The following is a 25,224-nucleotide window of genomic DNA, read 5'->3' as shown; positions in this document are numbered from 1 at the left end:
GAGCAGCTAACACAAGATGCCTTAATCTGTAAAGTGAAAACACCACCACAGCTTGTTGCCCCTGCTTTTCTGACCTCCTCAGAAAGTCAGCCCAGATTGAGCGCTCGATTTCCCTTTCTGTTTCTGGAAAGTGAGAATCTAGATGATCTGCCCACTGCTGATCCATGGTATCTGGAGTACCCAAGAAGCGATGCCAGTGTATCTGCCCCTCCATCTCCAGAGTTTGACATCAGTGACTCCCCCCACACAGAAACTCTGGAAGACTATGACAGTGAGGAAAGTCTCTCTCCTGCTTCAGTGTACATGGACTGCCTTGAGGAGTTTCACTTGTCTCCATCTGCAGGATCCGATCAAACAGACTCTCCCCCTAACTCTCCATCTGTATTCAAGATGGAAAGTGATGAGGAAGATCAGGACTCTCCATCCCCATCAACCTTTGAGTGTGAGGACAACAACTGCTCCTCTCTGATACATGAAAGGTTTGTATCATCTCCAGAGCCATTCAGAGAAAATGTATCATCTTCTGAATCAATGCAAGAGATTGAGATGACTAGTGAGTGCAATAGAGGGATTGGCATGACTCCCAACTCCTGGCAAATATTTGAAGTGTTCACTGAGCCTCAACCAGTGGAATTTTCCACTGAGCCTGCACTATTACGAGAGCCATACCCTAAGCCTTGGCAGGTGACTGATTCATCTAATGAACCATGGCAAACAATTGAACAATCTCTAGAGCACAAGCATGATGGTAAATTGAAACTTGACTCCTGGCATGTGTTTGATGAGCCCCACCAACAGACAAAGCCAAGCAAAGAGCCTCTTGGGTCATTCAAGTTTGCTTTGCCACCAAAACAAAGGAGTGAGCACTCTCCTGAGTGCATTGAGCTGCCTACAGAACCCATGCTTGATCCAGAACCCATGCTTGATCCCTTTTCAAACGATGGGCAGATGTTGAAAGTGTCCACTGTGGCTAAACAACAGATTGAGATGTGTCCTAAACCCAACACTCTGTTGGTGGAGTTGTCCTCTGAACCTTGCCATGGGATTGAGTTTTTGCCTGAGCTTTCCACTGACACCCAACAGTGGATTGCGCAGTCTCCCGTATCAAAACAAAAAATGGAACCGTCCTCTTCCTCTTTACAAATGTTTGCCAATAAGCCCCAACAGGGAATAGCTCCACCCACAGAGCATGAGGCAGAGCTCAGGTTTTCTCCTGAGCCAGGGCAAGAGAGGGAGTCACCCTCTGATCCATGGCAAGAGATTCAGCCGCTTCCTGAGAGTGAACTAGGGATGGAAATGTCACCTAAATCGTGGAAAGTATTTGAAATTCGAACTGAACCACAAAAACAGACTGAATCCTGCAGGGAAACTCAGGGAGAGTTCAAGCCTCATCCCCAAAACAAGCAAAGGAATGAGCAGTGTCCTAATGAGCAGAAGCAAGAGGTTGAATTGAATCCTGATTCCTGGCAAGAGTTTGAGGTCTACACTCAGCCCAAGCAACAGATTGAGTCGGCTCAAGAACATCACAGAGTGTTTAAAGTACCTTTTCCACCAAGACAAAGGACTAAGCCATCTTCTGGAACCAAGAAATGGATAGAATTGTCCCATGAGCCAATGCAAGGAATTGAAATGTTTGAAGCATCTACCAAGCCCCAAAAACATATTGAAGAGTCTCTTGAACTCCACCAAGTAACCGAATTGTCCTATGAATGCAGGAAAGAGACCGAAATATTTCCTGAACACCCTCCAAGGTTTGAGCCATCTCTTGAGCCCAGACAAGTGACTGAGCTTTCTTTTGATCAAAAATGGGTTGAGCGGTCTCCAAATTCCTGGAAAGTATTTGAAATGTCCACAGAATCTCAGCATCAGTCTGGATCATCCACAGAACAAGGAACGTTCAGGCTACCTCCTGAACCCAATGAGCAGTATCCTGGACACATGAGACAGGTTGACATTAATACAGATGTATGGCAAGTATCTGAGATGTCTAATGAGCCTCAACAACAGATTGAGCCAGCCAAAGATGTTCACAGGGTGTTCAAGCTGCTGCCTGTACAGTGCCAGAAGGCTGAACTCTCCCCTGGATGCATGCATGGGTTTGAGCAGTCTCAAGAACCAATCCAAGGGAATAATCCCTTTACAAACTCAGTGCAAGTGTTTGAAGCACCCACAGAGAAACAACAGATTGAGGTCTCTCTTCATCCCCATCAAGGGACTGAGTCGAGTCAACAGATTGGGGGGTCTTCTAATTCCTGGCAAGTACATGAAATGTCCAACAAATCCCACCAACAGCCTGAATTGTCCACCAAAACTCGGTTCCATAAGCCTCTTGAACCCAAGCAACGGAATGAGCAGTATCCTGAGCACAAGCAACAGATTGAGCCAACCCAAAAGCATAAAGACATGTTCGAAGTGCCTCTGCGACCAAGGAGACTCAGGTCTAAGCTGTCTTCTGAGATCACAGAAGGGATTGAGCTGCCACATCAACAATTTGCAAAATTTGGCCAAGTGTTAGAAGTATCATCTGAGCCAAATCAGGTTGAGTTGTCTAAGTTATCCCTTGAGAAAAGGCAAGGAATTGAATTTACTCCTGAGAAGGGGACCAGGCCATCTCTAGAATCAAGGCAAGTGACTGAGATTTCTATTCAACCTCAAGAATGGATCGGGCGTACTCCTAAATGCTTGCAAGTATTTGAAATGTCAGACGAGAAAAAACAGACGGAATTGTTCTCGGAACGTCAGGGTGAGCTGATGATGTCTCTTGAGCCTAGCCAGAGACTAGAGCAAGCTCAAAAACTAAAGCAAATGGTTGACTCCTGGCAAGTGTTTGAGGTATCCACAGAGCCACAGCAACATAACCAGCCAGCCAAAGAGCCCTGGAAACTGTTAAAGCTGGATCCTACACTCAGACCACGGCTTATTCAACAGTCTTTTGAGCGGACACAAGAAATTGAGGTTTCTTCTGAACCCAGTCAGGAGACTAAGCACTTAGTCATTGCCATGGATCTTGAGCATTTGGAAGAGTCATTTGAGTCTCAACAGCAGACTGAATCATCAACAGAGACTCAGGGAGTGTTAAAGCTGACTCTTGAGCCCAATCAAAGGAACGACCAGTGTCCCAAGCACAAACAAGAGGATGAAATTAATCCTGATTCCTGGCAAATGTTTGAGATATTAAAGGAGCACCCGCAAGACACTGTGGTAGGTCTTGAGCTATTAGAGACATCCACTAAGCCACCAGTCAACAAACCTCAGGGAGTATTTAAAGTGCCCTTGCCTCCAACTGCGGCAAGGTTTGAAAGATCTCCAAGGTGCCTACAAGGACATGATCGGTCCCATGAACCCATGCAAGGGACTGATCCATTTCCAAACTCCGGGCAAGTGTTGGATGAGTCAACTGAACTCAAACACCAGATTGAGGTGTCTCCTAAACAACACAAATGGACTAAGTTGTCCCATGAGCACAGGCATGGAATAGATTTAACTCCTGAGCATGAGCAGAGGATTGGGCAATCTCTTAAATCCAGACCTGGGACTGAGCTTTCTATTGATCAGCAAGGATGGATTAAGCAGTCTCCTAACTCCCACCACAGGTTGGGTGAGCCTGAACAACTGATTGAGCCTCCCACAGATCCTGTGTTCAAACTGCTTCCTGAACCCATGCAAATGGCTGGACGGTCTCAAGAGCACATTAGAGAGGTTAAATTGTCATCTGAACTCAGGAAAGAGCTGTTTGAACTCCAGCAAAGGATTGGGACAGGTCTTGATGGACAGCAAAATACTGAGTTATATCAGAGTGAGACCAAGATGACATCCACTGAACCCCGGCTACAGACAAGTTTGTTTCCAGACCAAAAGCTGGCCCAGGGAAATGTATTGACACCAGATAGCTGTCAAGGCATTGAGCCCTCTCTTGAGTTTCAACAAGTGAAAGACAACTCTAGCTCAGAGCAATCCCTACACTCTCCATCCCCCATGGATGACTTTGTGCCCACTCCTCCATGTATGTCCTTCAGTAGAGTAAACTATTTCAAGATCATGCCACCTAGCCCCCCTGAGGGAGATGATTTTGAAGAGGCAGAATCCTATGGCACCTCATGGAGCCCGGAGTTCATGGAATGTGAACAGCCTGAGCTGGCAAACAATTATCACAGATCTTTCAAGAATTATAAGGCTATTCCAACAGTCCAACAGAGAGTGATCCCTTACCTAAGACACATACAGGATAATGACAGCGAGGATAAAGACGAGAATAGTCTAACTAGAGACACCCATGCAGACCTACCAGAGGAACCTGAGAGAATTATGGAGGGGCCAGTGATTTCTGAGTTAAATTGGCAAGAAGCTGAAGATGCAGATGATGAGTCTGATGACAAGGACAAGGTGGATGGCTTCTTCTATGGTGGCAGAACTCAGAGCCCCCTACAAGCAAGTTCATCAGTTGGCACCTCTAGGCAAGCAAATGAGCACAATACAGCCACAGGATCATTGAGACATCAAGAAACCCATAGCCCTGCAACCATGACCAGACGGTTAAAGCGAGGACTCCATGTTTCCTTCCAGAGCGTCAATATCCATGACACAGGTGTCAATTCGGAGGTCTCCAGCTCATATAACCCTGTGTATGAACCCAAGTCCACCACTCTGGATGCCCAGGCTAGAAAGAGTTCCTTAAAACAGAAACACCAGGAAGAGAGTGATCGAGAGCTGGAAATGTCTCTCAGGAGCCGCAAGGTGACCCGCCGCAATAGTACGATATTTTTCCCCTCTCAAACAGCGAAGGCCGCTACCTCCAACCAGAGGACTTCTAAAGCTTGGAGTCCCGTCTCAAAACATCATAGTGATTGTGAGACAGAGGATGAGATCGAGCCGTGCTGCAGCAGCAGCTCCACTAGCCAAAGGCTTGACCCCTCCCTATCTATTCTGTATTCTGGGGAGTGTGTACCCTCTTATCTGCCTAATTTCCTTCCTTCTCCTGGCAGAGTAAGCCATACACTAGAGGGGGAGTGTAGCAGGAGCCTAAGCCCTGGAACAGAGGGTGCTACGCTGAGCTCCTCCAGTCATGCCCTGGGCGAGCAGGGTCCATTGCGCAGGAGGAACAGGAGTGTCCCAATGATAAGGAGAACACAATACCCGCCCAGCAGCAGCTCAGAGTCAGAGAAAGACAGACCAACCCTCAAGAGGAAAAGAAAATCGATCAGGAAGGACCCCTCTGAAGACTCTGAAGTGACTGATGTATAACACCCCCCCGCCCCCACACACACACATGCAAATTGAAAATAACATCAATAAACACATTCAGTATTATAATTTAGCATTATAAGAGTTATGCTTCTTATCGTGTAAGAATATTTTGTGGCATGAATTTTGACAAGCATTCATTATTTGATTGTTATTGTGTAGTATAACAAGACAAACACTGGATTTATACTGGAATTGCATTTTATAAATGAAATGCATGCGTTTGAATGAGTGGGTGGGTGTGAGAGAAAATAAGATCCCCGCTACTTTTTTTGGTCATCACCTGAGGGTGAGGGTTGGAGAAATGTAACAATGATGATGATGCCAGGACTGAGCATCCATGAGATCAACATGATAACCATGTTTTGAAACTATACAGTGTTTGTTTACCAGGGCGGTCTCCTTCACCACCTCAGCTCCATGATTCACCCTTGAGCTCCGGGCCATGAAAGCTAAGGGCAGGCAGCGGGAATTACTCTATAAACGTACTGGTCTTACTGCCCATGTAAAGGTCTATAAGGATCATATCCACCAATACAAAGGAGCACTCACGCCAGCAAAATCCAGTCACGACTCCAACATCATCAGAAAGAGCCAGACAACCTTAACAACTAGAGGCTCATTTCTAACTCCAGTTGGTCCTGGAACACATGGTAGCAGCTCAACTCCAACAACATATGAACTCCGATGAGCTAAATGACATCCTTGGATAAACCTTAATTTAGAACAAATTATGTCTTCATGGACACTTCATAAAATTATGTCAGACATAGAATATATGAGGCAGTAGACTCTTCTGTCGGAAAAATTCATAAAGTCACCATATATTGATGCGCCAATTTCTGCTAGTTGAGAGAGCAATCTGCTCAGCCAGCTTGGATGTTGGTAGGTAGGCTACGATAGACAGGCCAACTGCTAACCCTTACTGTTAGTTGGTTTAGGAAGCTAGCGGTGGTGCATCTCCCTGCTGTTTGACAGACGATGAGTCAAAAAGTATAAAAAAAATTAACCTCAACTGTCAATAGTGGATTGGTCAGTTATCACTGGCCTTTGTTACGATTTGCTACCATACCAGTACCTGTCAAGTGCCTTGATATCCCTCTCGGCCTGTCCCCTCCTCTCGGTGATGTGCTGGTGGGCTTCGCAGACGCTCTCCTGCAGCCGGACACCATCCGCAGCCAGACCCTGCAGGCTTTGTGGGCTGGCCACGCAGGCCATGACACGCACCTCCTCCAGGAGGCCCTTGGCCTGCTGCTCCTGTATCTGCAGCTGCACAGACAGCTCCTGCATGAAGAGAGGAGAAGAGGCAGGTTACAGAGAAGCTGGCCCGAATAATATATCTGCTAGGTTCAATAAAGAAAGTGTTTATCAAAAGATAATGATATAATATATATATTTTTTTTAAACACTCAAAAGTTATCGAAGATATTTGTCAGCATCCTGTTTCGACTCTGCCCTCACCTGAAGTTGTGTGAGCAGCTTGGGACTGTCGGAGGCACAAAGGGTTCCTAGTGTGTCTCGGACCCTCTGGACGGAGGAGTGACATTCGGCCATCTTGGTAGCCACATGTCTCTTAGCCGCCACCAGCTGACTGTAGACGTCCGCAGTGCCAGAGAAAAGCTCCCTCACAAGCTCCATCATCTTCCCCATCTGGGTCTCAATCACCTGAGCAAGGGAGAGGAGATGTAAAGCGAACTGGGAGTCCCTCTCCCCATTCCCTGGCCCCCTACCCAGTCCCACCCAGGCCACCCACCTGCACCCCTACCCTGTCCCACCCAGGCCCATACTATCCCTGGCCCCCTACCCATTCCCACCCAAGCCAGTACTATTCCTTGGCCCTCTACCCAGTCCCATCCAGGCCCGTACTTTCCCTGGCCCCCTAACCAGTCCCGTACTATTCCAGGCCCACTCGACTATCCCCCCCCCACACACACACAAATACAGAAATTCCAGGCCCACCCAGTCTCACCCACCTGCAGTTCCAGTGGGGGCTCCTTGCTCTGCAGCAGCACCTGGATCTCGGAGGCCCTCCTATGAAAACGTTCCACATTCTCCTCCTGGGCCCGGATTTCATCCTGGGAGCAAAATAGGGGGGTTTTGTCACAGTCTTGCTTACACCTATGTAATCTATGTAACCTATGTATGTAAGGTGCCTGGAGAGTAGGGTTTTTTTTGGATAGGGACTAAATGTTACAAGTGGAAAGAGCGTTTTTACCTGCATGGCTGTGACTTCCTCATCACTCTGGAAGGGATGGGACTGAGCAAGGGCAGCCAGCTGATTGGTAGCCCAGCTCTCCACATCCCCGCCCAGCTGTAATAGCCCCTCCCACAGAGCCAGCCCGACGCGCAGGTTTTCAAGGTGAGAGTCCGTTCTCTCTGTCACCTTGGGAAATAAAATGTAGTTTGATACTCAGCATAGAAGTTGGCTAAAAGGGCTATTCTACTCAAAATACGACATAACATTTTTACTTACCTTGGCTGTAGTTTTTTTAGGTGCATACCTGCTTCTCATACATAAGTAGCTAGCTAGGGCCCCATTAATACCGAAAACAGACACATCACGAACTCTCCTATTAAGCTCCTACTGTATTGTGACAGTGTCCTCTCTAAATTAATTGTTAGTATTAGTATCAAAACAAAATTCTAAAGTGGACTACAGCCGTATGAAGTTACATTTCCGCACTGTAATGCTGACAATGTATTTAGAACGGAGAATGACTACGTTTACATGCACAGAACAGCCTGCCCTATCCTCCCTCTCATCTGTTTCCCTCTCCATTTTCCCGCTGTCAAAATACAGTGCATTCGGAAAGTATTCAGACACTCTTTCACTCTTTCTTTCTTTCTAATAATAATTTAATCCATTTTAGAATGAGGCTGTAACATAACAAAATGTGGAAAAAGTGAATACTTATACTGCACTATAAATGTAAAAAATATGACGGAGAGTTCCACCTTTAAAAGAACAAAGAAAAAACAAAACAATAAATGACCCCAAAATATGTAGTGGGCAAGGCATGACAGGTCTTAGGTCAGTCCATGGCAGGGAGGTGAACTCACGTCAAGCCAACGGTCCATGAGGGTGTCCGCCTCACTGTCAAAGGGAGTGTCTGCACAGTCGGGGATCTTACATAGCTGGGACTGAAGCTGTCTGCAGACGCTCCGAATCTCCTCCACACCATCTCCAAGACCCCCAAGCTCTGCCTGAGTGCCATGGACCTGAACACACACACACACACACACACACACACAAACACAGAATCACAATTTAATACCAATGAATGCACTATACCAATGAAACACATACACAAATGAACGAACATACAGAAAAACATGGGAAACAAAAGAAAACTTGCAAACTCATGAAAACACGTGAAAACACATTTGAGAAAATGGACCATGATCTTGCACTGCCATCTAGTGGTGGATAAATATGACAACATTCCAACTCTTACAACTTGCTTCAACAACCAAAGAAGCGTTCATTGTCAGGCAATCTGTGTCATATAATGTCACGCTGACGCTCATGAATGCAATACTTAGGTGGATTCAGCCCAATGGCATCATCATACACAACAGGGTGACTTCTACAAGGCATCAACAATAATAGAGTTCTACCAAGACTGCTCTGATTGACTCTTCCCAATATGCGTTCTGTCTTTAAGCACATCTATATTGAAAACTGCAAAAATTATAGCAGCCGTAGCCATAGATTTGAACTCTGCTGCTGTTGTTGATGTTGTTGTCCGTAAACAGGAAGCTGCCATGTTATATGATGCTGTCATATTGCTGAGTCTACCTTTAAAGATAATCCAGTCAAGAACCAGGTCTTTAAAGGCTGTAGCTGTGTACCTGAGTGAGAAGCCTCTGTAGGTTATCTTTGCCCATGTAGGAGGCCTGTTCACTGACAGAGCGCTCTGCTCTCTGCAGGGCGTTGCTTAGGTGACTGCGAACACTCTGGAACCTCTTCAGCAGCTCTGTCAGACCACAACACTGCTCCAGCCTATGCAGAGCACACACACACACCGCAGTGTCACACACACATGGAAACACACACACACCACATTCTTTCTTTTTGATGATGTTCCAAACTGTTGTTTTTGGTAAGTCTAAGGTTTTGGCTATGTTTCTGATAGATTTTTCCTGATATTTCAGCCTCGTAATTGCTTCCTTGACGTCTCTTTGATCCTCATGTTGGCAGACTCCAATGTTAAACACAAAGCCTAGAATCAATATGAGACATTGACAGCTCTCGTATGCCTGCTCAAATTATGTGACAGAACACACCTGTTAAGCCAATTTTTCCAACACTTTTGGTGCCCTGAAATAGGGGGACTATGTATAAAAAGGTGAAACCAATCTGAATGAAAACAACATGAACTTAAAGCTGAGAATGTTTCCTTCTCCCAATACTTATGGAAGGCACTGTATTTCAGCATGAGTTGATGAATCTATTTGATGAATCTATTAATCTGTTCAGTCCTAATTAAGGCATAGGATTGGTGTTAGAGCTTAGGGTTAGGGGTTAGGGTTAGGGTAAACTTCAGTGAAAGGAATGGGTGAATTGGGACAGAGGGTCTGTTTGCTGACTCTTTCTCTCCGACCTCTCTGTGATGGCTCTGTGTGTCTCTGCCACCGTGGTCTCCAGCTCCTCCAGGGCCTCTGTGATCTTAGGGCTTGTATTTGCAGATGCACTCCGAAGTCCCTGCAGCTCAGAGTGCTCCACAGCCAGGCGGCTGTCCAGATCAGTCAGTGCTCGCATCCTAACAACATACAAGTGTGTATGTATACAGTAGGTCACTGTTTAACATATGAATGCATCAATGACGGCAGAGCATGGTTAACATGGCAGCGATAGATACACATTTTTGTGATTAAGCATTACGCCTCGGCGAAACAACCACCAGGAAACATCTTTGAGCTATTCTAATGGATGGGCTTGCTGTTCCTCAATAACACACACATTTTTTTTTTTTTATTAAGTTGTTAATATTGTGTAAAAAATATTCACTGACTTCAACAAATATATTTGTTTAATTATACAACTTATAATTTGATTTAATTATAATTCAATTACTAAAAAAAGTAATTCTTCCTTCTTCTAGCATTGTGACTGCCAATAGCCCCTGGTCCTACCATAGATATCCTGATGGATAGATGATTCACTTGCTTAAACAAATGTATTTGTTGTAGGTTGCTTTGGATAAAGGCATCTGCTACATGCCATAAATGTAAATGTAATCCGACAGCATTGCCTTCAGAACCCAGTTTTGCGACGATCCTATGAGAGGAGGTGTGTGTGTGCGTGTGCGTGCATGCATGTGTGTGTGTGTGTGTTCAAATTCAAAATAAATGGTATTAGAAAGAATGCTGTGCTTAGTTTATAGACAATTCTGTATATGTTCCTGTGTATAACATTTTTCATATTTGTTTGTGTGCTGCTTACACACCTGTGTTGTATGGCAGGAAGAGTGGGCTCCTTTAGTCCTTGTTGCTCGACTGCCCTCTGCAAGTCCCTGAGAACCCCAAGGAGTGCCCTCCTTCTTTGGGCCGTGGGCTCTTGCTCCTGCCCCCTCCTCCTCTGGTTCTTATGGTCCCCTCCCTGTTCATCATTCCTCCTTCTTTGGGCCTTGGGCTTGTTCATCTGATGATGTCCCCACACCCTGTCATGGCTATTCCCTTCCCCATGATCCAGTCTCATCATCATCTGAGCACTATACTCTTCCCCTGGTTTATGGATTAAATCATCAGCTGTTTGCTTCTGACCTCTCCCTTTAGGACATAACTCCTCCTCTTGCTGCTGCTTCTGTCCCCTTCCTTTAAAGCTTAACTCCTCCTCCTGATTCTGTCCCATCCCCTTCAGGCTTAAATCCTCCTCTTCCTCCTCCCCTTTCTGGCGCCTCCCACTTTGGGCTAACTTGTTATCCGCTTCTTCTAGTTGCCGTGTCAACAACGCCACCACATCCTGGCATGTCACCGTAGTGCTTTCCATGGTCAGCACCATCCCCACAGCCTTCAAAAGGCCGTCCACACTATGAGCCTCCTCCCTGGCTTTCCTCACACTCTGCCTAAGCAACACCAGCCTAGAATGCCTCTCTTGGATCCAACCTGCATCACCTCCCTGTTCCTGGGGACCCAGGGGCACGAAGGCAGGATTCATCCCAGCGCCAATGTCCCATAATGGGGAGAGGAATCGGGTCAGAGACCCAATGGCTGACTGCACCTTCTTCAGCCTCTGTCTCAGCTGGTTGAACTGGTGGGCACAGCTCTGGAGGGCGGGGCAGAAGGGTGGTGGCGTGGTGGGGTCCAGGCCCTCCTCCCCCTCCACAGAGCCCCACCCTGACACATTCTTAAGCTCAGACTGGAGTCGCTGGTCCATTTCCTGGGGAGAGCAGGGTTGAGGGATAATTGATATGTGTTGGATAGTTCACCATATTAAATTATACTTCTACGCAGTGCAACAGAGCTAAATTGCACCCGAAAACATCCATTAAATACAGATACACTCATACTTCTCATTAATAGACGCTACCCGAGTAGATTTTCACACCGAGTCGGATTTTCGCTCATACTATCACCTCATTTTTGCAGGCATAAGAGAGCTGTCAATGTCTAGCATTGATTCTAGGCTTTGCATTTGCCTTTGGAGTCTGCTATTGGTGTCTGTCAACATGAGGACCAAAGAGACGTCAATGAAAGTCAAGGAAGCCATCATGAGGCTGAAATATCAGAAAAATAGCCAAAACCTTAGTATTACCAAAATCAATAGTTTGTAACATCACTGAAAGACAAAGAAAGCGCTGGTGAACTCAGCAATCACAAACAGGCTGGTAGGCCAAGGAAGACTTCTACAGTGGATGACTGAAGAGTGTTCACCATAATTTACAGCTGTCCCACAGATCAAGAACACTCGTTGGTCATTAGGAGTGGTGGTGCTCACCTTAATGTCAACCACAACCCTAGGATCAATCAGGGTGAAGGCAGAGATGTCCAAAGGCTTTTGGGTGATGCGGTCCAGCTGCTCTGAGATCAGTGTTATCTGAGACTCCCATCCCATCAGGTCCATAGTAGTGTCCAGAGATGACATTCTGAGTGAGGAACAAAAAGTTGATATAAGTGTACGTTGGTTGTACATTGACAAACAAACATGTTAGTAATACATTGGTAATACATTGGTTGACAAAACAACTCTTATGAGCAAGCCATTGTAAAAAGTGCAGTTTCAAACAAACACTCAAATTAGGACTGCATTCTAACATATTATACCCATTGGCTCTGAGTGAAGTGTTACAGAGATGTTATTGTACAGGTCTTGGCTTGAACAGATTGAAAAGCAGCCTCAGTTACATACAGGCACCCAACTTGACAGCATGCGTTATATTAGAAGACTAGCCAATAGCCAGGGGAGACAGGACCGGCCCCTTACCTCTCCAATGCTTCCTGCCTAGAAGACCCCTCTTCCTGTGTGGGGGTGGGACCCTGGAAGACAGTCCAATCTGGAGCCTGCTTGGTCTCCACGCTGTCACGCTTGACGATCACCTTGGAGATGGGAGAGGTACATAGCAAGAGGCAAGTCAGGGGAGGGAATAAAGCTTCACGGTGGCTCTGCAGGGCCCTATCCAATTACAAGGGATTACCTACTCCAGCTGGTATAGCTTAAGAGGGGTCAGAGGCAGACACCCAAGATTCAGTGTTTGTTTATGACAAGGAAAGTTTAGGGAAATGGCAAATGCCAGTTTAAAGTGGATGAAAAAAGTCAATAAGACATGGTTAATGTAAATTGTTGCATCAATGATACAATATTGGTTAAAAGTAAAATAGTCGTTTTTGAGGTGTGCTGCTTTGGTTTGAAGTTAAGCCTTAAAAACTGCAAGATCAAGAATTATATGAAAGTAACTGAAGGCTTGGGGCTGATTTGAGAATGTACCTGTGGGTGAATCACGTGTTTTTGGTGGCTTTCCTGGAATTTCAGTAGGCAGCCCTGTGCTTGCAGTGGGCGGTCATGTGCTTGCAGTGGGCAGTCCTGTGTCTCTTGGACCAGGGCTTGCAGTGGGCGGCCCTGTGCTTGCAGTGGGCGGTCATGTGCTTGCAGTGGGCGGTCATGTGCTTGCAGTGGGCGGCCCTGTGCTTGCAGTGGGCGGTCATGTGCTTGCAGTGGGCGGTCATGTGCTTGCAGTGGGCGGCCCTGTGCTTGCAGTGGGCGGTCATGTGCTTGCAGTGGGCGGTCATGTGCTTGCAGTGGGCAGTCCTGTGTCTCTTGGACCAGGGCTTGCGCTGCATGGGCACTTATTGGGCCTGAGTTTGGATGGGATGACTCCTCCTGAGAACAACATGTACAATAAGAGTCATGTAACAACGCTTCACAGAGGGCTTATATCTGGTGTTAGGGCTGGTTTTACTTCTTTATTCCAAGGTGGTCATCGACATGTAAGAAAGGTTGCTTTGTACAACCACACATTCTGATCAACTTGAGAGGAACAGAAACCCAGTGGTGACAACAGAGTTGTGTTTCAAGGATTGAATTATAACTTTAGATTTGTGTGTGTATCTTGGGCCAAGATATATGTCATGAGAGGCTGTTTGCTCAATGGCTTTATTATACTGTTTCTGGATCCATTTTTCTATCACTTACAAACTGACAAACGTCTAAAAATAGAAAAATGGATCCAGAAACAGATGCATATAGAGAGAGACAGAGTGGGAGAGAATTCGGAGAGCAAAACCTTGAGCTTCTCCTGCTTCACTTTTGCTTCTTTGGCCACATGGGCGTAGTCTTGTGCATTCCCTCCATCCTCGATGACTGCCGCCTCCACACGCTGCAGCCACACCCCCACAGAGTCCAGAGGAGCAGGCAGACACATGTCCAACCCTGCCCTGCACTGCTGTAGCTATTGGAACGCATGCATGTGCGAAAACATACCCACACCCAAAAACACCCACCCACCCACCCACACACACACACACACACACACACACACACACACACACACACACACACACACAGACACACACACACACACACACACACACACACACACAGACACACACACACACACACACACACACACACACACACAGACACACACACACACACACACACACACACACACGTCAGAAGAGCAGGTCGTTTTAAACACACAGTGTTGGGGAGTTCACTACATCTAGTTCAACACAGAAGTACTCCAATTGACACACCCATATCAATGCACGCAGACACAAAACCACACACACAGTCCAAACTAATGGAATGGGGGGGCGGGGGGGGGGGGGGGTAACTCTGGTATCTCTCAGAGGTTTCTGACTGGCAGTCATGATGAGGATGATTGTTTTGAATCTGTGGTTGTATCCCTTACATAAGTGTTTTGGGAAACGTCACCGCACAATGCATTCCATCAAAACAAAAGAAAAATACCAACTGTGCACTTACTGCTAGAAGTGAGTTGTTCAGTAACATACACTGCCCTCCATAAGTATTGAAAAGAGGAAGCATGTTGTTTCTTTTAGCTCTAAACTCCAACAATTTGGATTTGAAATAAAACAATGACTATGGGGTCAAAGTAGGTTTTTTTTCAGATTGGGTTCACCATTTAGAAAAAAAAACCCTAATAGAAAAGAAGAGTGGAATTTCACTTAAAAAAAAAAGAAAAATCTGAATTAGGACGAAGCAACAAAGACAAGGGTGATGCTGACCTGCAGATCATCATGGGGTGTAGGGAGGTCATTGGAATATTGTAGAAACTGGGCCACGTAAGTCATGATCGACTTCTCATCTGGGTCATTCACATCGACATCTGTAGAGAAACAGGGTTGTACTCAATAACAGCTGGCATAAAAATATTTATTTGCAAAAATACAATAAAAAAATACAACATTTTATTTAGCTCAGATAAAAAAACATGACATTTTGGTCTCACAACCTTAGGATTAGGACCACATGATCTGTGACAACATTTACCTGTAATTCAACTCTTATGCTTAAATTGCCACTGCAGGTATCTCTACGATCTCAGCAAACAATAGATTAACTCGCCACAATAATGGTCTAATGTTTCAGAAGTGACCCGGTTAAATCACATTAATTCACATTTTCCTAGTCACATTCTGCCACAGGCGCTGCGGCTTTTGTTTATGTTCACTACCTGTTGGTTATTAATGTTGTCACAAGAGTCTACGTACTTGCATTCAGTATGTTCCGGCTTTAAGAATACGCTTTGACAAAGGTACACATGATATTTTCCATTTTGGCCCAGGTCCATTTCAGTGTCTAGTCCCTCCCCTGAGCCCCTTCCTCAGGCCCCTACCCCTTCTGGAGGGTACTGGACAGGTGACAACAGCATGACCTCAACAGCGCCCCACAAAGACTACTGAAGAGCTGGGCATAGCTATCACCACATTGCTTTCACCTGTCCAGGCCTGTAGGTCTGTGAAGGCGAAGAGGCAAGGGGCAAAGGGAAGGGGTCTAGAGGCAGAAATTGAACAAAGCCATGACACTGCTTTCTCCCACCCTGAGGCTGGAGCAGGCGGGGGATGCGGAGCTCCTGCTGGGCCAGGCGGAAGGCCTCCTCTAGGTTCTGCTGGTTGGTTCTGGACGGGGCCAGGGACAGATCCACCAGGTCTGGCCGCAGGGAATTCAGGATGGCCAGGAAAGCCACCCCACTGCGCCAGCTAGACTTAAAGTCCTTCACACTGAGGGAGCAGCTAGCCCTTGGGGGGGGGGGATTGATAGAGAGAGGGGTGGGGTGGGGGGAGAGACGCGGGAAAGGAGACAGAGATGAGTGTGTGTGTGTGTGTGTGTGTGTGTGTGTGTGTGTGTGGGTGTGTGTGTGTGTGTGTGGGTGTGTGTGTGTGGGTGTAGGTGTGTGTGGGTGTAGGTGTGTGTGAGTGTGTGTGTGTGTGTGTGTGTGTGTGTGTGTGTGTGTGTGTGTGTGTGTGTGTGTGTGTGTGTGCGAGGCATGTTTGTGTGAGTGTGTTTGCATGTTTGTGTGAGTCTGTGTTGTAGTTGAGCCCCAGAAGCCCTGTGTAATGTATATTCTATATTGTGTGCTTCTTTACTTTGTCTTACTTTTGTATCTCATAGACGCTTGATACAGTTTTCTACAACCACTTACCTTTGGCACCGGTCCCGGACCCACATCAGCAGGGCCGTCTTGGCAGGAGTACCTCGGGTGGGGCTTCCCAGGGTGGGGCTACTGAGGCGTGAGTCCAGACTGGTCAATGAATCCAGGAAGGAGTGGCGAGAGCTGAAAGACAGGTTGCTGGCTAGTTCTTCAATCTGGGGCAGGAACAAAAGCAGTTGTTCAGAAAATAAATTAAATATACAAAATCCTCCCCCCTTCATTCTTTCTCTGCAGTGCTGAAAACACTCCTTAAAGTCATTGTGTCAGGCATTGTTCCAGCATGGGATGTTAACAACAAAATAGATATCCCAAAGGGCATTTCACCCTTCCCCTGTATCAAAGACAGTTTCTGAATGGGGACTCTTATTTATTTGGCATCAATACAAAGGTGAAATAGGAGCTTTTCAGAGAGCCTTATTCACACACTTTAACACACTTTAAACACTGTTTTATTACACTTTAAACAAAGTATATGTTCATAATGCTTGATGAACTAAAGGGGCTTCACTGCAATGTGCAAACCACTAATTATCCTCAAAAAAGATGGCTAGAAAGTACCTAAAAACCCTGTGGAAAGTGGAGAGTTTGGAGAATCTACTTTAACCTCATAGTAATTGTTTGATTTCACAACATTTGGAGTGTAGAGGGAAAAAGAAGAAGAAATCCTTAGATCTGGTCAATGTGGCATCACTCTTATGCCACCATAGCATTTCCTCATAAGTGATTTGTGAAGAATTGATTCACGGCTTATATTATAATAGGATCTTGAAGGCCTCATTGAGTCGTTATGAGTCGTATTTCATTTAAAGTGTGACTGAAAAGTGTAACTTTTGAAGGTCGTATCAAGTGCCTGTTTGGCTATGTGTAGATGCTCACATGGCAGTGGAAGATGACGGTCCATATGAGACCAAGGATGATGGAGGGGCGGCCATCGATGATGTCAGGGATGTTTATGTTCACGAGCTTGACCTGTGGAACAGAAGCACGTCACTGGTCATCGACATGGAAAAGGTCAACGCGACGACACCTCTTCATCACCTCTGTGTTATATCTTGTATTGCCGTGCCACCTTTTTCCCCGAACACAGGTGTTCTTACCGATTTCTTTTTGAGGAAATTCAGGGCCGTCTCAATGTTACCCCTCTGCTGGAATACTCCATGACCCTTTTCTCGTTTCTGTGGGAGAAATAATGTCAGGAGGAGGCGCTGCCTTGTTAGCAACTCAGCAAACCAGTGTAGACATTTAATTTTCATTTACAACATTTATGCGGTGTTGTCCATTATCGTTGTCTACATGGTAGTTATGTCTGTATTAACTGGAGCGGGTACAACATGGTAGTTATGTCTGTATTAACTAGAGCGGGTACAACATGGTAGTTATGTCTGTATTAACTAGAGCGGGTACAACATGGTAGTTATGTCTGTATTAACTAGAGCGGGTACAACATGGTAGTTATGTCTGTATTAACTGGAGCGGGTACAACATGGTAGTTATGTCTGTATTAACTAGAGCGGGTACAACATGGTAGTTATGTCTGTATTAACTAGAGCGGGTACAACATGGTAGTTATGTCTGTATTAACTAGAGCGGGTACAACATGGTAGTTATGTCTGTATTAACTGGAGCGGGTACAACATGGTAGTTATGTCTGTATTAACTAGAGCGGGTACAACATGGTAGTTATGTCTGTATTAACTAGAGCGGGTACAACATGGTAGTTATGTCTGTATTAACTGGAGCGGGTACAACATGGTAGTTATGTCTGTATTAACTAGAGCGGGTACAACATGGTAGTTATGTCTGTATTAACTAGAGCGGGTACAACATGGTAGTTATGTCTGTATTAACTAGAGCGGGTACAACATGGTAGTTATGTCTGTATTAACTAGAGCGGGTACAATCAAATGTTTCCTCAAAACAGTGGTGAGGCCATGAGGGGTCTAGGTATGGGGCATCCTCTCTGTCTTCCGACAGGTGGCATCACTCCTACACTCACCCCTACACGCTAGTTACGTGACCAGGCTACCTGACGTGAGATGGGGGTATACCTGACGTGAGATGGGGGTATCCTGCGAAGGGGGTCACTCACCATGTGCTGCCCGCTCAGGACCTCCAGCAGGTCGAGCAGCCGTGCTCCGTCCCTCAGGTCAGAGAACAGGTCCAGCACCGACGTAGGAGGACTCCTCTGGAAAAACACAGACAGAGGACACATCACCTCAGTCAGGCACATCACCTCAGTCAGACACATCACCTCAGTCAGGCACATCACCTCAGTCAGGCACATCACCTCAGTCAGGCACATCACCTCAGTCAGGCCATTTGATAGCTCATTTGCGCGAGTTCAGACACTGCTCCGAAGCCACGACGAACGTGGGAAAAAGAACGGCGATAGGATTGTCTGAGATGAAGCAGCCTTGCTACACTTTTAACAGTAGACCCGAGTAGCTCTGCTGTGCTAGTCTGCATTATAACCCTGTATGTACAGAGGGCACCTCTATCCTCACCGACTTCCCTGCATTGTTTGCACTGATGTGAGTAAACAGGGTTACCAGTAAATCAAGGTCTGGTAAATGTTTTCTGCCATTTTACCATTATCTCTGTGGAAATGAGGCTTAAGTTTGACCGAGGTAATGGGGTATATTGGACGGCAGGCTATCGCTTGTGTAATGGGAGAGTGAGACACGGGGATGTGGGGTTGGAAAGGGGGGTAGGGGGAGATCGGCTCATGTTACAACCCGTCTACGTGCTTCTCTGTCTGGGCTCTATTAATACTCCAGCCCCCTGTCACACGCAGGTAGGCCCCATGCCAAGTACAGTAGGGAGCCGGTGTGAAGCTTCATAAGATAATGACTCAGCGCTTAATGGGTTCCGGTAAGTCAAGTCTAGTGCATGTCATATAGACCCCCGTCACAACAGTCATGCCTGTCACAGAGATCTGCATGTCATATAGACCCCCGTCACAACAGTGATGCCTGTCACAGAGATCTGCACTGGGAGGGATTCAAAGGCAGGATCTAGAACTCTCATTGCCAGTTAAAAGTGTGGCCTTTGCACTAGTTTGTAAATAATAAAGGTGATTTATTTTAAATTCTGTGGTAACTGCTCCCCTAGCCTTTAGTTTTTTGGGCAGCCTATCATATTTGGTTTTGTGGGTGTTATAAATTACAGATTGCTCCTTTAAAGATGAATATGTACCTTTCCAACAGTGGTAGCTGCTGACATTTTTGCCAAGTAAAAAAATAAAAATGATCATCTATCATGTCATCATGTCTTCATCATGTCTCATAATAACCTTTAATGCAACTCAGTGTACTATTCATTTCAATGCTGAAGAGCCGGGAGTAGCAGCTGTGGTTCCCCCTGTCACTGATGATTTACAGACTGTGGTCAAAGGAGCGCTTCGCCTGCCTTTATAAAAACAAACCGGCCAATCATTGTCAAGGATACTTGATCAACATTATGCGTCAAGTGTCAAGAACAAAACATGCGAGGGAGGCCAGCTCCTACTTGCCTCCTTGTAGTATTAGTCAATGATCTTTCAGAGTTTTTGTTGACTTGTGTTAGTATAGTGTTCCTAATAAAGTGTTTGGTGAGTGTAGGTCATATCAGTGATGAATTATAGAGGCCTAACGTAACGAAATGCTTCCTAGCTACTTTTCTAGAAGGCATGCTGCCAGTGACGACCGTTCCCTGTTTTAACTGTGTCTGTGCAAAAGCAAGCATAGCCTAGCAATTATGCACTTAGCCTGTAATAGGTGGGAATTTGGTGGGAATTTTCATTTGATTTTGGAGTGAACTATGCCTGCAAGTATACCAATGCATTCATGATATTTACGTATATACACTCAAGTTTACATGCACAAGTATACTTTTTGACAAGACATCGCTCACCTTGGAAAGCTGAGCATTGATCCAGTTGGTAAAGGTTCTCTTCTGAATCTGTTCCTGTTCCTCTGTTGGGAAAACAAAGACATGAAACGGTTAATTCGGGTATGGTACAATATTATGCATAATGATACAACACAAAGTTACAGCATGTTTTAACCAGACCAGAATAATTTCGATTAAAGTGAGTTATGATTGATGTGGAAATGAAACAAGTGGTTACATGTACCAACAGACAGAGAGTAAATTCTACAATTTGTGAATTAATTACATTGTGATATTTCCTCTTGTAAATATCCTAACTATGAGGCATGCATAAGTGAAATAGTGGTAACAACACTTAACTTTGAAAGCTTAAAGGAGCTATACATTAAATTTGGGTCCCATGTGGCCACGAGTCAAAATTGCAGTTACAGTGAGTCATTTACAAGTCTTCTAATACGAGCCAGCTTCCATCGCTATCCAGACCATTGAGATAAGATCCCAACATGTTAAGTGATACATATTTGCTTTGGACACTAGAGATAATTTAGATTTGCATACTTTCTACAATGAACTACGACGAAAAATCAATACATTAACTATATAGCCAATCGAAACATTGGTGGGGAGCTATTACTCTTAAACACTATCGCCCCACAATCCCTACAGATGTTTTCAAGGCCATTTTATGTTGTAGTACAGTGAACATTTTGTATAGCTCCTATAATGTAAACCTTTTAAATATCTCCAGTATAGAGCCTGTAAGCATATGTCTATAAATACTTTTCAAAACCTAAGCCTTCTTCTCAAGAATCGTCAACAGGATTCATGGTGTTTGTTAGGTCATTCATAAACACACAAATAAACTCTCCATAACACTATAAAAAGATATTGCCAGAAAGGGGTATGACCACACCAATGTCAGAGCTCTGAGGGATCTTGATCTCCATTTGAGATGGTTGATCCTCCATGCTTACACCCCTTCTCTAGCTTACACCCCTTCTCTAGCTTACACCCCTTCTCTAGCTTACACCCCTTCCCTAGCTTACACCCCTTCTCTAGCTTACACCCCTTCTCTAGCTTACACCCCTTCTCTAGCTTACACCCCTTCTCTAGCTTACACCCCCTTCTCTAGCTTACACCCCTTCTCTAGCTTACACCCCTTCCCTAGCTTACACCCCTTCTCTAGCTTACACCCCTTCTCTAGCTTACACCCCTTCTCTAGCTTACACCCCCTTCTCTAGCTTACACCCCTTCTCTAGCTTACACCCCTTCTCTAGCTTACACCCCTTCCCTAGCTTACACCCCTTCTCTAGCTTACACCCCTTCCCTAGCTTACAACCCTTCTCTAGCTTACACCCCTTCTCTAGCTTACACCCCTTCTCTAGCTTACACCCCCTTCTCTAGCTTACACCCCTTCTCTAGCTTACACCCCTTCTCTAGCTTACACCCCTTCTCTAGCTTACACCCCTTCTCTAGCTTAATGTATCGTGACCAGGCAAGTATATACATACAGTATGACCCTGAATTTCCTTCTCTCTCTCTCTATGTGGTTACCAACAGGCTCATGCAGACTAAACTTTAGGTGACACACAGTGCAGCGAAGTGGGGCTACAGTTCTGGGATCGTGCCAAAGAGTTCATGCTACACGATGGGACAGGCTTCAAGAGACACACACACACACACACACACACACACACACACACACACACACACACACACACACACACACACACACACACACACCCAACATCACTATGACTATACAGCAGCACAGCTGTTAAGAGACTTATTTTTCTAACAGTTATATAATGGGACTCCATTCATGATCACAATCACAACCATCAGTTCAGGCAGAATCTGTTGGTTTTGTTTGTGTAATGCTGATTGAGGCAGATAAACTAGTGAATCAACTGTCTCACAGCTCCATCCACTTTACTGAGCACGCTCAGACTGGCTTAGCAAGAAGTCGTAGGAAAAATGTGATAATATGTTATGTCTGTCTATAAGCCATTAGTGTAAAAATGGCGAACCCTCCCTTTAGATGGTGCTGCTTTAAGAGACCAGAATGGCTGACAGCTCCATTGGAACGGACCTTGCAGTAGAATGTGGACATTATCAATATCCAGGGGAATAACCGCATCGTCCACAGGAGTGTCCTCCGGGGTTCCCCCTGACGCCATCGGGAAGGGAGATCACCCAGAGAGGCTTGGCTGCATGGTGGTGCTCTGTGGAGATAGAGAGGCACTAATCAGGCTTGGCTGCATGGTGGTGCTCTGTGGAGATAGAGAGAGAGGCACTAATCAGGCTTGGCTGCATGGTGGTGCTCTGTGGAGATAGAGAGGCACTAATGATATGAGCAATCCAAAACATATTACAGAGAACATGTTCTTTTCAGTGACAACGTCATTGCTTGGTACTGCTGGCTAGTCTACAAACTAATAACAATATAATAACAATATAATAACATGTAATAACATGTAATAACGGACCGTGTGTAGCTAGCCACCTGAACACCTCCAGCAGTGGAGATTCATATAGCTAGCAAATGATGAGTGCAGTACATCCTACATAATCCAGAGCTTCCCACTGCGGTCAAGACCGCAGAGTCACTACCCATCTTCTGCCGTAGACTGAAGACCCGTCTCTTCAGGCTCCATCTTGACTGTCCTGCACTTTATGTATGTAGCTGATCTATATAGTATTCATTCAATCAATCAATATTAAATATTATGTATACTCCAGGGTTGGGGTCAATACTAATTGAAATTCATGGACCAATTCATGAATTTGCACATGGAATTGAAATGTAATTTGTAAATTGAAATGCTTGAATTATAATTTAATTAAAATGTTCCATATTGCATACTTGAATAATTGGAATTGGTATTTACCAATTAATGTATTGTTTCCTATTGAAATAAAATGCATGCTTTGTTTTAGTCATTTGCAGTATAGCTGGGCTGCCTAAACAGTAACATTAATAGTTGATATGCCATATTTCTAATCAGATATCTGATCAAAGTAGCTAATGGTTTTGGTGGCTTAAATCACTAGTCCATTTATATATGCTGAAGTGAACAGGGATTGACAATATCAGCTCTGTAATGAGTTAATTCGATATGTATTATACTGCAAAAGGTAACGTCAGTCATTGTTATATGCCTATTGATTTAAGTTTAAGGATGTATGAGCATTTTAATTAAACTGGTCAAAAGAGGGAGTTTAAGGAAGGGAATTGTTGTGCAGGAATATCAAATAAAAAATGTAATTTAATTGATTCTGAATTAGAAGAGAGGATCTGGAATTTGTATTGAATTGAAGGCATTTGCTGAAAAGGGAAACACTCCTTACTCATCATAATAGGCAACACTTAGGCCTCCCTGTGTCCACCTACCGATTATGGGTAGGGCCGCTAAGCTCAAAGCAAGACCAGACTTCCCCAGGAATGACTTTCAACCCTGTTCTCAGGCCTGTCGGGCGTGTCTGCCTGCCACGGATGGGCGATTACGCAAGATGGAAAATAAACACTGTACGAGTCATCCTACCCTCATGAGTACCTGGCACTCAGGACAGGCATGCAGAGACCTGGGCCACACGTCCCTCTGCTCATACTTCTACTGCTACCTATTTAATAGGTATTTTCAGTATGTAAGGTTAGGAAGTTTTGAAGTACGTATAAAATGACAGAATGTCATCTAGATTTGTCTTTCCATGTAGTATGAATTCACTGCACACTGTCCAGGAAGTCCTTTATGATTTTTGTCCCAAATTTCAATGGAGCAGGTAAGGGAGGTGGGGCAGTAGTGAAATGTAACCAGTTACTAAGAACAACATGGTTGAGCTACAGATGTGCAGTATTTTAAAAGGTGTCACTTACTGCATACATTTGAGTAAACAGTAGGTTCTAAATAGTATGTAGTATGGTTAGTATGATACTTTTAGTAAACAGTATGAGCAGTATGAGCTTTCGGACATGGCCATGGCGTCTGATAAATATGAGAATTGGAAAGATCTGATTAAGTATCTGGGTGGACTGTCTTTATCACAGTTAGTGGTGCACGGTGTATAATTATTTTGGGCAATTTTGACTTCCCCGTGGTTTTTAAGGAAGGCACCTCTGAAATACATTGTTTGTTATTACATTTACTATTTACAGGGACATGACATGACATGACATGACTAGAATGGGAGCCATGTGTGGATCTGGAAGACATTGCTGATTGTAGATTCAAGATTCAAGATTCTTTATTTGTCACGTGCATACAAGTATGCAGTGAAATGCAAAAGTGACAGTGCCACAGAGAAGTGCAACAATAAATTGAAAATAAATAGAATACAAACAGCGATGTAAGCAATGTACACAATGGAATGACTATATGCAATGGCATTGACAGGTTGTCAGTACAGTTCATTACAGTGGAAGATGAGTCTGCAACGTCTGCTGTAGTGCGAGGGACGCACTGATGTTGTCAACCTGTCGTGTCTCAAAATACCCCAAAATACCCCACCTCTCCTTGAACTCAAAAAGCCGAGTTCGCAGATGATATGCCTGTCCTCCATTTGATCAAGTTCATCATTGACATGAATCAAACAAAAAGCATCGTTCCCAGACATGCAGCCGAGACACTAGTAGCCTAGTTAACAGCCTATAAGCTCTTTGACAGGAGCGCAAATGCCCTGATTAGAAGTGACACAATTGTGAAGAAGTGATACAGAAATCAACGCAATTCCTTCCCCTTCTCAGTTCATGTGCTGTATAGGCTAGCCTACTGCAAGGACTACGCTATTATTCCGAAAAACTAATACATTAGATCTATACACACAATGTAAAAGTAGCAAATACATTATTAACAAATCATGCATATGCATTTACTTACATTGTGAGATTAATATATATTCGGACACGCTTCTTTTGTTGTCTCTAGCTGCCAACGGAATTCTAAAAAGTAATTTAGTTTCAGCAGCTTAAAGCATAAACCAAAGTTGAAAACAGCGC

General features: G+C 44.9%; 1 protein-coding gene across 1 annotated transcript in view; it reads right to left on the bottom strand.

The window, feature by feature from the left end:
* The window catches only part of LOC310818003 (uncharacterized protein), a gene marked incomplete at its 3' end in the record, with an annotated part of 33,060 nt that extends 7,836 nt beyond the window's left edge, over positions 1 to 25,224 (bottom strand). The window contains exons 1-21 of the mRNA XM_083688761.1: positions 25,106 to 25,224; positions 22,321 to 22,453; positions 20,250 to 20,311; positions 18,448 to 18,543; positions 17,456 to 17,533; positions 17,235 to 17,327; positions 16,350 to 16,513; positions 15,746 to 15,945; positions 14,932 to 15,032; positions 13,965 to 14,129; positions 13,169 to 13,561; positions 12,668 to 12,780; positions 12,182 to 12,329; positions 10,692 to 11,623; positions 9,846 to 10,004; positions 9,094 to 9,244; positions 8,302 to 8,460; positions 7,457 to 7,624; positions 7,215 to 7,316; positions 6,703 to 6,906; positions 6,320 to 6,525 (exon numbers count right to left, since the gene is read on the bottom strand). Coding sequence (XP_083544887.1) covers positions 6,320 to 6,525; positions 6,703 to 6,906; positions 7,215 to 7,316; positions 7,457 to 7,624; positions 8,302 to 8,460; positions 9,094 to 9,244; positions 9,846 to 10,004; positions 10,692 to 11,623; positions 12,182 to 12,329; positions 12,668 to 12,780; positions 13,169 to 13,561; positions 13,965 to 14,129; positions 14,932 to 15,032; positions 15,746 to 15,945; positions 16,350 to 16,513; positions 17,235 to 17,327; positions 17,456 to 17,533; positions 18,448 to 18,543; positions 20,250 to 20,311; positions 22,321 to 22,408 — 3,782 coding nt within the window. The 5' untranslated portion in view covers positions 22,409 to 22,453; positions 25,106 to 25,224. The remainder of the gene's footprint in view (positions 1 to 6,319; positions 6,526 to 6,702; positions 6,907 to 7,214; positions 7,317 to 7,456; positions 7,625 to 8,301; positions 8,461 to 9,093; positions 9,245 to 9,845; positions 10,005 to 10,691; positions 11,624 to 12,181; positions 12,330 to 12,667; positions 12,781 to 13,168; positions 13,562 to 13,964; positions 14,130 to 14,931; positions 15,033 to 15,745; positions 15,946 to 16,349; positions 16,514 to 17,234; positions 17,328 to 17,455; positions 17,534 to 18,447; positions 18,544 to 20,249; positions 20,312 to 22,320; positions 22,454 to 25,105) is intronic.

This window comes from Argentina silus, assembly GCF_951799395.1.
Source record: "Argentina silus genome assembly, chromosome: 17".
NCBI classification, from domain to species: Eukaryota; Metazoa; Chordata; class Actinopteri; order Argentiniformes; family Argentinidae; genus Argentina; species Argentina silus.
The sequence above is the reverse complement of the archived record's forward strand: the minus strand, read 5'-3'. Positions and strand labels throughout refer to the sequence as shown.